Source organism: Homalodisca vitripennis, chromosome 1 (genome assembly GCF_021130785.1).
Source record: "Homalodisca vitripennis isolate AUS2020 chromosome 1, UT_GWSS_2.1, whole genome shotgun sequence".
NCBI lineage: Eukaryota > Metazoa > Arthropoda > Insecta > Hemiptera > Cicadellidae > Homalodisca > Homalodisca vitripennis.
The window spans coordinates 23,361,791-23,376,865 of NC_060207.1; the positions used below are offsets into that span (position 1 = coordinate 23,361,791).

General features: G+C 32.7%; 1 protein-coding gene across 1 annotated transcript in view; it reads right to left on the reverse strand.

Annotated features, from left to right (window-relative positions):
* The window catches only part of LOC124358223 (carboxyl-terminal PDZ ligand of neuronal nitric oxide synthase protein), a 599,817-nt gene that overhangs the window by 142,978 nt on the left and 441,764 nt on the right, over window positions 1–15,075 (reverse strand). The window contains exon 2 of the mRNA XM_046810519.1: window positions 9,890–9,961. Within this exon, the coding sequence (XP_046666475.1) occupies window positions 9,890–9,961 (72 nt within the window). The remainder of the gene's footprint in view (window positions 1–9,889; window positions 9,962–15,075) is intronic.

The following is a 15,075-nucleotide window of genomic DNA, read 5'->3' on the forward strand; positions in this document are numbered from 1 at the left end:
CTGGAATTTGATCTATAATAGCCTATATTAGAACAATGTAAATTTACATAGCAAGATTAAATGTAAAGAATTAAAGGGGTTAATCTGTTAATATTACCATATTATATAAAAAAACTAAAACTATTACATTGATGGGAGCGTTATATTTATGTGTAAGCAAGAAAGTAACAAGAATTAGCATTAGAGTTATAAAACTTCTTGGTATAATTGATTTAAGAAATGTTGGTTCAAAGATGTATTAAAATTTTGGAAATTTTAAAGTTAATCATTTTAAACACCCGTGCTAAACTTTCGTATAAGTTATAAATATTTTACTGCACAATTTCTCAAAATTTGGATTGGCACCATCCTAAAATTTTACGTCATCATGTACATCTCATGAGAATAGACAGTGTTGTTTGATCTCAGTAATTCTTAAACCTCAGGAATGCTTAAAAGAATTACCACCATCAATGCAAATTCCATGAAGCTCATAAAATTGGTGCAGCGAAACGATAAGGAATTTCAGCACAAGTGAATACGACAAGTAGCTGAGAGATACTTGGGGGTATCTCACCGTCCATGGAAGGGTAAAATGTAACGCCCTTCATGCAGGCCAACAGTTCTTTTGGGACTGATGCAATTCCGGATCTTTATCCGGAACTGCATCGATATCCAAAAAGATATCCAAACCTTTGTTTGGATATCTTTTCAGGATAAAGGAGATTCTTCCAATGAAACAAAAATACCTAAAAGATAAAAGGGTACATCTCTACATACAATTAATTATAATACCCAATGACTTGCCTACTAAAGTTTACAAGATCCAGTGGGACAGAGAAGGATATTTGGATTTTGTCCCACGACCATAATTGACCCCAGGAAACCATTATTTATATAAACCAGTTCGGAATTGTGCTGACCATCGACTAAGATATCTCATTAATGGATTCCTTTTCAACAAATCTCTAAGTAATAATATCCTACGTAATGTACACAGTGGAATAATACAAGCAAATCTGCAGGTAGCAGAAACGTTATCGTGGTACGAAACTGAGGATTACTGTTACAAGCCGATGGCCCCTTGTACTCTCTTATTCAGACGCATGAATTTCCAAGGATGAAACTTTTACACACGTTTCTCTACCATCGTGTCGTTTCATATCGTAGAAGCAGATTATTACAACAGATACCAGTTTTTACTTTCTATCTTTTAGAGCAATTTCAAATTTTCTAGTATCTGATTCATTTTAACTCACCATTTTTTTATCCAAGTAGGACAATTAACGTCCAGTTATCAGTATTACATTTTAACATGTAAATTTTAATCATGTAGGGAAGTTTTATTAAAAATGTTCGGTCTCGTTTCTTATTTCTATCCGGAGTAAGATAAGCTAATACTCTGTGCGCCTTTTTTATCGTGTTCGTAAAAGTGATTGCCTATTTCAAGCAATGTCTTTTAGATCTTAGTTACATGTGGATTCGTGGCTCGACGTTCTGTTGTTTCAGAACAAATGCATGAAAAGTGTATTGTAATTAGATGCAAGCGAATGATGGATCTAGCAGTAATGTTACTGTGCTTTAAGTTTAGCATTTGAAATGTGTTTTTGCTTTATAATATTTCAATTCTGTGTTTAAAAAGATCACATAAAAAATAGAATGTTTATCCATTTATATTTTAAAATAACTGTTTAAAGCACACTAATGGATACGTGTTGTATTTTAAACTATCTTACTTTTGTCTTCAATAAATACTTAGCAATTTCGCAGAAAAATAGCTTGCAACAAATTGCAACTGTTGCAAACACCAGAACTTAGATTTGCAAAAGCGTTTTATAAAGGATCGGAAGGATAGAATACTAAAGACAGAATATTAGAAGTTTACGTTTTATTGTTATTGATGTAAAACTGCTGTACGAAATAATTCCTGAAACATTAGATTGTAACCACTAGGTCTTTATATCAACGGTCCGACAAATATCAATTTTAATACAATGCTTATTAATAATCAGGGAAAGTTTATTATTTTATTGAGTTGAAGTTAATACCAGTATTCCACACTACTGAAAATTACTGCACTGTAATGACGAAAGTACTCGTAGTTTATTCATGGGATGCTCTCCGCAAAGTCTTGGACGAGTGTCGCGTTTAGCATAAATGCGAGCAGGCTATTTAATTCATAAACGCTACCCTTTTCAAAAACGTGCGATTTATGTAAAATAATTCAGTATTTCATCCGGATATTCCACTTTAACAGGTCACCTGAAAGACTTGCAAAAGAGTTCATTTGAATGTTTTATTTAAGCTGAATATTAACATAAAAGACGCGATTCGAATGTCGTACACGGTCTATGCAAAACAGCGAATACTAGATACGTGCAAAAACATTTAATCGTTGAAAAATCTTTCGCATTTGTTATTTGTTGATGGAAATCAATACTTAATTAGTTTTGGTTTTGGACTTTTAATTACAATGAACACTTAAAGCACGACTATTTCAAATCACATCTTCTTGGAAAGAGAAACATACAAATAAAATAAAAATGTATAGAATAAATGCAAGTGTAGGAAAGAGATATTTGAACTAGTGTCGGAATTTTAACCTAACCATTGTAACCATACAACAAGACAGGATTACGCCAAACCACGTCTCGCATAACTGACTTCGCTGAGGTGCAAAGCTAAATTTCAAGTCACAGCCATATATGGGAAAGCATTTTTACATTCCCCCGCAAATAAAAAACTATTTCAGCCTATTGAGTGATAGAATTCAAGGACGCTCAGCCCAATTTCTCTGGATCTATGGATCGGCAAGCATCATCACTTCATTCCTGTTTATATAGCAACTTCAAATCTACAGATGAAATCTTTCTCTAGATATATTGCCACAGGATTCATTAAGTAGGGTTTAATTCTAGTGTTAAAAAATAATAAAAGTCAACAAACTAAGTGTTTATAAAATGATATTGTATATTGTTACGATATCTGACTACATGTGTTAATGTGTCATATGATACAATCTCTCTGAGTTTGTTTACAGATTTATCTAACCTGATATTTTCCCGTTGACATCATCTCGTTACCCATAATACCAATGTAAAATTCCCATGGAGTTACATCCACCATAACCTAACTTAGTTTTCCTACTAAAAAAGCTTTATCCACAATATAAAGTTTATGTCATAATGTTTTCGAGATGTCGTGCGACCAGACAGACATAAATGAACATTTTCAAGCCCCTCGAGTGATAGACTTGCTAAAGCTCAGCCAATAGTTTTAGCCCGAGAGAATAGGAATTGGAGGGTAATGACGTTTGATCACCTCTCAATTGAGGTCTGTTTGGATCCGGCCAGAGAAGTCTATGTCAGGATTTGCTTTAAGGCTGACATTTGGCCCGGTTTCAGTGTATCGATTAATTACCCTTTCTTTAGTTGAGTTCAACCACACGCGGTTCCATGCCAGGGGAATCATACAAAAGGATGGTTTGTACCTTATTGTCAATGATAAAAAATACAAGTTCTTGTGAACTTCTGATTTCTTCCTAAGATTTTACGTTACGTTTTTGAACTATTGGCCGTATTAAAATGCACCTTTTTAATATTCATCCGGTTGTCTAAAAAATGGTAATTCTTTTATCAAAGATAACTACAAGACGTAAATTTATTTTTTTGCATCAATGATACATTAATTATCTAATCGTCCATAAGAGAAATGAAAACTATTTCCAATGCCGGTTTAATGGTCCAGGACATAATTAAATTTTAATCACGGGTGTGTATAACGAGGTATGCAATTATCCCCATATTTTATCCCACAATTAAGGACAGAAGTGACGGTGTGTAGCGCAGTGTGAGGGCAGTGCGGACTTCACTGTGGTCTGCCCAGGATTACATTACTCTCTGTGGGTGTTACATATTTCAGTCCTCGCGATGGTGGCGCACTGCGGCGGCATTTAAGGAGAAGCAGCAGACAGCGGCTTTATTCGTAACAAAAGTTGAACTGTTTCAGATCAATATTGTTACTGAAGAGAACACGTTATTTATCGTTATAAATTATTTTATTCGCAATAAAAATTATACCGATTTAGCTTTTTGTTCTTCTAATTTTAATTTTAAATTTTAGTTTGTGAATGAAACAGGATTTTTTTCCGGACATTTGCCATCGTTCAGTAAAACAAAAAATCAGTAACACTACGTTTCGAGATCTGCAATCTGATCTCTTCTTCAGGTAAATAACTAACCTAACACATAGTTACAAACTAGGCTAAAATAAACAAATAATACCAGAGCGTCGTTACACAACGCCTCACAACGCTGTGTTAGGTTAGTTATTTACCTGAAGAAGAGATCAGATTGCAGATCTCGAAACGTAGTGTTATTGATTTTTTGTTTCACTGAACGATGGCAAATGTCAGGAAAAAATTCTGTTTTCTTCAAAATCCTTCCATCGTCTTTAAGTTTATTGCCCATTCTCAATAAATATGCGTGTTACATTAAACTGTTTTTAAGTTTGAATACCTTAAAGCCTACATGAATAACTACAAAACATATGTAAAATGTGTCATATGTAAAATTAACTAATAAAGTTTAACGTGTACGTAACAATAAATCAATACAATGCAGCGTATTGTATAAATTAAGTATTTTATTTACAAACATTACAAAGCATCTTGCAGCATATTTCTTTTTAATTTGTACATTTAAATCATAACACTATACATTTTAAAATACTATTTATTATTATTTTAAAGAACAGAACTGAAAGACTTTAATCTGTAGAATGATGTAGAAGTACCGGATGTGAATGAATACAAGAACAGGAACGAACACAACTGTTAACCAGAGAGCAGAGAGCATTGTTTGCAGCTGCACAAGTTGGCAAGCAGTTGAAGAGCTGTAATTGTTAGACCACTAGTGCGATGTTTTGTCGATTCCGAGTCTAATGTGACCATGTCGTTACATCACTAGACACTACGATCTTTGTTTCTTTGAAACCGTTTTATATTCATTCCACGAAATACTCCTTACTACGTTGATTGGAAAAAGGTAATGGTCTAGTTTAATTTCAATACATATTAATGAACAAAATGTTCTCGCTGCATCTGAACTCGAACCCGAATATAAGATATTGTTCAGCGAACAACTGCTTCATTAAAATATATTATTATATCACTTGTCAACCAAGGCTGGATAAGGAGAAATCAATACAAATATGCAAGTTTTAACTTAATAGGTGAAGAAGCTAAAATTTAATTTTTGTCCTAAGTCATAAAGAGACAACAGTGGGTATTCCGAGAAATTCTCACGTAGAGGATGAAGGGAAGATTCACAAGTCATAATGGTTGTATTTACTTGGGATTACATAAGAAAAGAGTGTTTCTCCTAACGAAAGATATAAACATCTCTAAGAAATTCCCAAAAAAGATAATTTTACAAAACCAAAAATATCTCTCCTACTTAGAGAAATATTCCGTTTTCGAACAAAAATAAAAGATAAGCTAGAAAATTTGAAATTTGAGGAATTCAGTCAGCTATTCAGCGAAATGTGTCGGGAAGAACAGTACTATTCAATGATTGCTCTTGGAATTATAATTATTATTATTGGCTTAAAACTTTGCAATAATAAATTTTCCTAATCAACGATAAATCTGATACAAATATATTAATAAATCGTATGTAAATCTTAAAAATCATCATTGAAAAACCAATGAACTGCGTCCACATCATGATTCTAAACAATCTATAATTGAATATATTCGGAATAAGGGCCTAAAGTTAAGAAAGCATTGATTTCGAAATGCTTTCAATCACTTGGTGACTGCTATTGTTTTACTATTATTTATTACTGTTATTATATGTTACTATTATTTGGAAATATTTAGAAACTGTGTATTCTTGAAGCACCAGCCACACGTAGCACTTCAGCCAAAGAACATTTCACAAGAGATACATAATACAATTTATCCTGCAAAGGAGAAGTTACTGTTTCAGCATCATTTCATACATGGAATCGCTCTTTTGACGGTACATTGCACCGCTGGTAGTATTTTCAGTTTAACGTTCCATCAAAAAAGTAATGACACAAAAACATATCATACAATTTCCTACTTACATAACTTTAGAATATACTCATCCTGGAGAATAATGCTCTCCCCCTATCGCGAAGCACTCAGTAATCGTCAAGGCGTGAGCTTAAAAATACACTGCTTTAGGACCAATTTCGAGAATAGGTAACATGCTATTTATTACAATGAATTTCATCAAGGTTTCGTTTTTACGAACTTTTTCGAAATTATAACTTTGGTATTAGCATGAAACCCTGCGTTTTTTTATAAACCAACAAAATTTACCGATTACCCCATTGACGTTTTTGGGGGTTATGTAAAATCCATACTAGTATTTTAATTAAATTTCAAAATATACCGGAAACTAGGAATTCATCTGACGTATTATACACCTAACAGCTATCTGCGGAATTTATTTACTTTGATTCAGCGACCTCTTCAAACTTCCATTAACGAAAACGTCCAATGTTCGTAAAGGGATGGGTTTAAAATATCTAAATTTTTCATAAATTTATTAATAAAAGTAAATAATTTTAAAAATATGTGAACAAATAAGAATGGTAATTTTATACATTCTACGATAATTATCTGTCATGCAAACCCAATGTTTGAACTATCAAATAAAAATACTTGTTAGGAAAGACTTGTTTTCTTTAGTTTGTTGTCTTTAGCAGAAACTACACAAATCTGTCTTTGTAATCTTGCATGACTTGAATATTCGTCAAAAGAATTATTTATATCTTTAATATGGAAATGCTTATTACAAAAATAGTAGAATTGATTACTTTTAGAATTCAACAATGCCGATGTTTAAAATAACAGGTTATTTTGTCATTACTAGAACAACAGTTTTCGTTTTTACAGTTCTTAAAAGGCTATTAAAAGCTTTTTCATTTCCAACACAATTTCTTACGAAACATGTACTTAATGTTTTGAATAATAAGGCTTACTAAAACATTTAATAAGGATTTCTTAATCCTTAACTTTAACTCCCACATATTGCTATAAATTTAACGTAAATAAACAACATTTAACAAGATACAAAATGGAAATGAAGAGGTGCAAATCAGCATAAATTATTTCATGTCGTTTGAGAAACATTACAAAGTACGTAAGAAGTATGGGATCAGTATAATCTAAATGAAAATATAAAACTTTGTTTTGATAAAAGAACAATGGACCAAATTATTTTGCAATTGTGTTCCTGATTGTTCCATTGACACGTTGCTTTTTACGTCACCGACGTTTATTTTCAATGATCTAATAACAATTTCATTTTGCACATGTGATTTCTTTTTGAAATCATTCCCACGCATTTCAAACAGGTCGGTTGTTTTGCTTACATCATAACATTAAACAAAATTTTATTAAAATAAATCATGTAAATGCTAGTATTGAATGTTTAAAATTGATCCTTCAATAAATCATTGAGAAAAGTGAGACACTAAATATTTGTACTCATAAAATGGTACATAAGTAATAGTTACATTAAAGTAAACAGAATTTTGAAGGAAACAAACTAAAAATATAGTAATGATATTGCTGTCAGAATCCATTTTTTAAGTAACTCATATTTTAACTAAACAAGTGTAGACATGTTTTTATCTGGTAAGTATCCTTATAATCGATATGCTAAGCAGAAAAGTTAGAAAAGTCCGGTTTACCTCTTCAATTTTATATATATATATATATATATATATATATATATATATATATATATATATAAACTAAATTTAAGTTGGTGCTATCAATTTTCTGTTAGAATAATAATTTTTACTTTAGACCTTGGTTACTTCACGAGGAATCAATTACAAGTATTTATAGTAGAAGAATTTCAATTTTATGATCATACCCAATAAAAAAATTATCAAGTAAAAATGTGATTATTTTATAGTATGAGCTAAAACTTCAGGGACTGACGTTAAGTTATGAATCAAGGAAATAATATTTTTTAATTAAATATAATTTCAAATAGAATACCTCATCCACACCAGTAAACTGTAAATATGCAATCTTAAACAAAATTCTGCTTCAAATGCCTCACACCTCTCGTAGAATGATCCAAACACTTTTTATATTTTATTTAAAAATAAAAATATTCTGTTTAAAAGTCGATTGCACCACCTTTGATAATATTTGCAGACAATTTTGTACTATAACAGTAATCTATAAAATAAAATAATTTATATAACAGAATAATGCGATTCCTAAACAATAAAACAAAAGAAGGTAGTAACGATAAGTTACATAAACCTCATGAGTGTTAATCTCCGAGTCAAGAGTGTCTCATTGACTTTTACACCTCTGTGTGTGTTGTTACAGGAAAGGAGGATAAGTAATGGATTGCATTAGCTGCTGTTTCTCCAGACATTACTTACCCTTCCCCCCCCTCACACCATCCCTTCAAGGCAATGAAAGAGAAAAACTTGATATTAGGATTAAGTACGAGTCGTCTGATATACTTTACTTCTCAGTTGTTTTGCTCATAAACCTAATTAAATTCTCTCTTTAAGCTACTCTCGCGACTGGAAAATTTATCTCCAGGTAGAAGGTTTCATTTGGTAGTGTACCACTAAAACATTTCTAGATTGATAATCTAGTTTAACAAAATATTTGTAGGATTTTTTGTTTCTTTTATTACATACCAACACGTAACGCAAGTACCACAAAATGATTCAATTTTGCAAAATGCTAAAACATTGCTGATACAATTGCGTGAGTTTTAGTTGGATTTCGTATATTCAATCACCAGCTCATCAAGTAATACATGTGAACATGATAGCTGTTATAATATTTACCTAAAGATACTAAACGTGCTATAGTAATTCTGTTTTCACGTGTTTTGAAAAAGTTCGTTGGTAATTTCATCAGTAGCTTAAAGTTTGCGGCCGCAAGCAATTGGTGCTTATTTTTTATTTCAGCAAATAAAAAATCGTTTTAAACCTAAGTACATTTTAAAATAACTTCTATCATTACATATCTTCAATATCTCTTAAGTTTTCAAGATTGTAGTTATACTTTTGAAAGGAATTAGAGTTAAATATCTCAACGTGCTAAATTAAAACGGTACAATATCTTGGGACTCTGTGGTCATTTACAATGTTTGTCGACCAAGTTTGTTTAGTGTTTTGTTTAAAAATTAAGACAAAGATCTACTAAGTACAAAAATAGCATAGCAGCTGTAAGAGTGAACATAATAATCACCGTAGTTTCTAACTACAGCTGAAGTTTGTATAGCAATAGTACTTTGAAATTCCTTGGATAAGTCGTTAACTAGCCTTATGCAATAACAAGTTTCATGAAAGCAGGAGTTTCCATTTGTGCAAAAGTTTCATCCCGGCTACTGCAAAGTACATATCTAAGGTAAAACTTTGCTGTTTAAAGTATAAGAGGACTCTTTTGTGTAGCGTAATATTTAATATCTCTTAAGGTTTAATGAAAGCGGTTCAAATGTTCGAAAGTAAATAATTATATCTCAGGTAAAAGACACAGCAAAAACTGGCACTAGACGAGCCTGTATATGCTTCAATATATGTTAATATTTTATATTCCATGTGCAATAGTATTAATTTAAAAAACTATGAGTGGTTACATTTTATTATGATCAACTTTTTTGTTTTTTAAATTACTGTAATTATGAGAGGGTTGAGATTAGTCGTTTTAAGGTTATGTTCTGATATTTTGTTACAGTTACTCGATAAACGTGTGAAATAAATTAAAGCCTACTAACATTTTCTAGTTAGCGTAATATTGTCACACTAGGAAAACAAATACCTATAAAAACGATAATTACAAAATAAGCTTGTGACATTATTTTTATTAAAAAAAAACTAATAAGGAACTTACACGAATTCTTCGCATCGCCGCCACTATCTCCACCCGACTGGTAGGCCTGGGAACATCCAGGGTGCCAATATACTGCAACAAACAATAATATTGTTAGTCAAACAATTACCACTCTGTTACACACATGTTCCCCGTCTCGTAACATACACTCCTACCTAATGCGAAAAGTTATAATCTCAAAACGAGAATCAGATTAATCCACACTTGCTCTACTGAAAACTTTGAATATTTGATTTTCCTTTCAGTTATTCGCAGAAAATAAAAAAAACATATGATGGTTACTATAGTTTACAGATTTATCTTATAAATAAACAAATTCATTTTTATTTATATGAAAAAATGTTTTTTTACATCGCATGACGGGAAAATTCGTTATATCAGACTGTATAATATTACACAATAAGGAATAACCCTAGAATTCCTTTGCAAACAGCGAGTGGACTAAGTGGTAATTAGGATTGCCAACTGTTTGAGAACTACATTTTACGTCAAATATATGATTTGTATTGTATGGAAGGAAGTAGAGGAAAAATATAGAAAGTAAATATTAAAAATTAATAAATAACTTTCTCTCCATGATATTCTTAAAATATAATTAATTATAAAACATTATTTATTTATATTCCTAAAACCTTCCATCAATACCTACTAAAAATAATAAATGCAGAAGAAAAGTATTCTTAGCTAAACGTGTAGTCCAGTTGTTTTCCTTGTGGCCAATATAAATAAGAAAACACCGTGAACACTAGCAAAGTACTTATAGTAAAAATAATTACTAAGTAGATTAAACAAAACGCAACAACTGATGATAACACGTACTGTAACTATAATTAAATTTAAAATATGTAACTTCAAAACATTGTACGGCTTCTTAAAATTATTTAATTAATGAACATTTCAGTTTTATAGAATTATTGAAACGTAGACTCCACAGTAATTAGAAAACAGTTTAAAATTAATACATAAGCTTAATTAATCATAACTGAACAATTCAAATACAATTGATTTGAGAGAAATAACGTTGGAGATTACGTTTCGTAGAAATAAAAATTCAAGGAAGATTTTAAAATTTTAATGGTTGCCAAAGATCAAACAAACCTTGGCACAAAGACTTAGCGGAGATACCTCAGGGATTACCCGATAAATCTTTGATCAATAGGAATTGGATGCGAAGTGAAAATGTTTTTATTCACTGAAATATGGAAATATTTGTTTCACTTTCATATTAGTGAAACACGTCTTGACCACACATCCGGTATGTTTACAATATACTCGTACTTAAAAAAACTCGAATATTAAGTACTATACTACCGGTTTATTTTCATTCTCAACAGAAATAAAACCATATAAAAATTAATACTGATAAGTTATTTTACGTTCGTTCATAATTGTAGAAAATATTATGGTTTTATTACATTGAATTAATTGCTGGAAACCTTAGTTTATTACCTTTTAATTGTTAAATGTATAATAGGAAAGAATAACTGATGTACTGATGGTGAACGATATGACAGACACCAAAGTACTCTCGATAAGTACGTTCCAGTATTTTTCAAACGAGCTAGTAATTTACGTGTTTTAAACAGCCAGTCCTTCAGGATGAAATGAATTGCTCTTCTTCTATTTAAACAATGAATTAATTTTTTATCGGTTTAGAAATATCCCAAACTAACACAGTGCAGCGTCTGGAGTATAACGCTGTAATAACTTGATTCCGGAAATCTGGAATCAACATCCATCTGAAGATATCCAAAACGGTCGGCGATGAAGAAGCTCAAAACTAACCGTATATCGTTTTGACATCAAAACCATCTAGACCACGCACTAGATCTAGACACTTGATCTAGATTACATTTGTAGGTAGTCTAGGTGTATCTGATATTGAAACGATGTACAGTTCGTTTTGAACTTTTTCGTCGCCGATTGTTTTAGATCTTTTCAGATAAATTTTGATTCCAGATTTCAGGAGTCAAGTCTATCACAGGGTTAGACTTCAGATGCTGCACTAATTTGAAGATGAAATTGAGCTAATCTTAACATTCGTATTGAATCAACCCGTCTCTACGTTACGTGTATCCAAAAATAAGTTGCGCCAAATACGCGATTTCTGTTTATGGAAATTATACAGACCACCGAATTATGAACCCCTGTATACAACTAGTAGATACCAGACCTGTATTAGCGGCACCGCTCTACCATAACATTACCACGCACAAAGCAGAATTCGTCATTACAATTAATTAACGTCTCTGATGACGAGTAATGAGGTATGTCGGCGACCGCGCTGACATTGTCATTAGCCCTGCTTATCGTCGGGCTTATGGAGATTACTGACAACTCGAGGATTGCACTACATCTATTGTGTCGATTGTAGATCAAATGTATCGTTAATTTAGAAAATCCTATTCTTAAGCGCAGATTAGCAAAATCGTTTCATTAAATATAAGGCAAGTAATCACTGGAAAATCTTATTCATTGTATTTTGGAATAATTGTTAACCAAAGCAATACTTTAAACATTTTATATTTACATGAGATATTAATTTACTTATAAAATGCTTAAAAACAAAGTCTATTAAATATAAATATTATATTTTTACTCGACTAAAATAATTATAAAATCTGAAAGGCTGACGGTTTTGCTACAAAATTAAAATATGAGCATGGACCACGTTGCACTAATATAGCAAAATCATTTCTATATTATAGTGTCTATAACTTTTTGGCTGAGTGTTGGCAAAGACTATCACTGGAAGGGCTGGGAAAATTTCATTTCCGTCTGTCAGTCCGCAATATTATTCAAAAATCAAACTGACCTATGTATTTTCAATTTTGCAGTAACTAAATTTCTACATAGGTAATACAGATTTCGAAGACTTTACATGTCAGTCCATTGAATGTAGCCGAAAGTTGGCAAATATATCTTTTTAATGGTTTTATGAGTAATGAAGATGGCAACGAGAAAATCGCAGAATAAATTATTTATTTAGACAAACTAAGTACGATATAAACATACGAAATCTTAACATGCAAAATAATAACACATGTGGTCTAACCATCAGAAATAAGCTATAAAATTTAATTTTGCATATAATCTTAGGTAAGCTTTCACGTCTAGTAGTATCTAAGTCACCGCGCGGCCATAATCTCTGTCACAAGTCTTTCCCGCGTTTGTGAAGTAGGCCTATATCGTTTTGCGTAATTACCGAGTCTTAAGAATAATTTCATGAAGTCTGTTATATTAGACCATTATTCGTGGATCTATTTCATCCACGGTGAATCCAGTTATTACTAATCCAACTCTCCAATGTTCAACGTCGTTTTGAGATCACATTGATAGTACTGTATCTGAGTGTCCAATAAATAGAAGAAAGTTAGTTCAAATTACTTTGACGAATAGTAAAAAGTTGGAAAGTGAAGAATGTGTTATGTTATCCATTCCAAACCATCACCAACGGCCGGGTAGACAGGCTGTTTGTAAGGGTCTTGGGATAACTGCCGTACCAGCTAGACTGCGCCATTGACAATAGTGATAAGTTAGGATGGCTAGGTTACTCAGAAACACATGTAAACTAAAGAAACAGTGCGAAACAAGTAATTTTTTATAAGATCCGAAAGGGTTAACAAATTTCAACTAGTCATATTTTAATTCGTAAATTCATTATTGTCCACCACCAGTATCCAGCACAGACTTACAAAATCTTACATTCAATCATTCATATCCCACACGATACCACCATTAAAATATATTAAATAAAAAGTTATTCATCTATAGGTATGAAAAACACGAAACACACACGTATTTTAATTAGCTTTCCTTTCGAAGAATACGTTTTAGAACAATAATATCGCATCATTTGTATCAATTTTATACAAGAGCATCTGAAATAAAAACTCCTAAATCAAGCAGGTTGCCTTTACGTTTAAGATATACAGATGCAATCCAAGAATCAGGGACTGTACAGTCGGGACAATAGAAATCACTGGATCTGCACCGGTGCGGAACTGGTTCCGAGATCACTAGAGCGAAGTCTCGCGAGATAGAATCTGTGTTAAGAGATGTGAGGCGTGGTGTATAGGCGCACGAGAGAATGTGTTTAGGGATGTGAAGTGTGGTGTATAGACTCATGACATGAAATTCGTGTTTAGTGATCTGAGGCGTAGTGTATAGGCGCACGAGAGTCCGTGTTTAGGGATGTGAGGTGTGGTGTATAGACTCATGACATGAAATTCGTGTTTAGGGATCTGAGGCGTAGCGTATAAGCTCACGAGAGTCCGTGTTTAGGGATGTGAGGTGTGGTGTATAGACTCATGACATGAAATTCGTTTTTAGGGATCTGAGGCGTAGTGTATAGGCGCACAAGAGTCCGTGTTTAGGGATGTTAGGTGTGGTTTATAGACTCATGACATGAAATTCGTGTTTAGGGATCTGAGGCGTAGTGTATAAGCGCACGAGAGTCCGTGTTTAGGGATGTGAGGTGTGGTATATAGACTCATGACATGAAATTCGTGTTTAGGGATCTGAGGCGCAGTGTATAGGCAGACGAGAGTCCGTGTTTAGGGATGTGAGGTGTGGTGTATACACTCATGACATGAAATTCGTGTTTAGGGATCTGAGGCGTAGTGTATAAGCTCACGAGAGTCCGTGTTTAGGGATGTGAAGTGTGGTATATACACTCACGACATGAAATTCGTTTTAGAGATATGAGGCGTGGTGTATAGGCGCACGAGAGAATGTGTTTAGGGATGTAAGGTGTGGTATATAAACTCATGACATGAAATTCGTGTTTAGGGATCTGAGGCGTAGTGTATAAAGCTCACGAGAGAATCCGTGTTTAGGGATCTGAGGCGAGGTGTATAAACTTATGACATGAAATTCGTGTTTAGGGATCTGAGGCGTAGTGTATAAGCTCACGAGACATAATCCGTGTTTAGGGATCTGAGGTGTGCTATATAAACTCATGACATGAAATTCGTATTTAGGGATCTGAGGCGTAGTGTATAAGCTCACGAGAGAATCCGTGTTTAGAGATCTGAGGCGAGGTGTATAAGTTCACGAGACATAATCCGTGTTTAGGGATATGAGGTGTGCTATATAAACTCATGACATGAAATTCGTGTTTAGGGATCTGAGGCGTAGTGTATAAGCTCACGAGAGAATCCGTGTTTAGGGATCTGAGGTGTGGT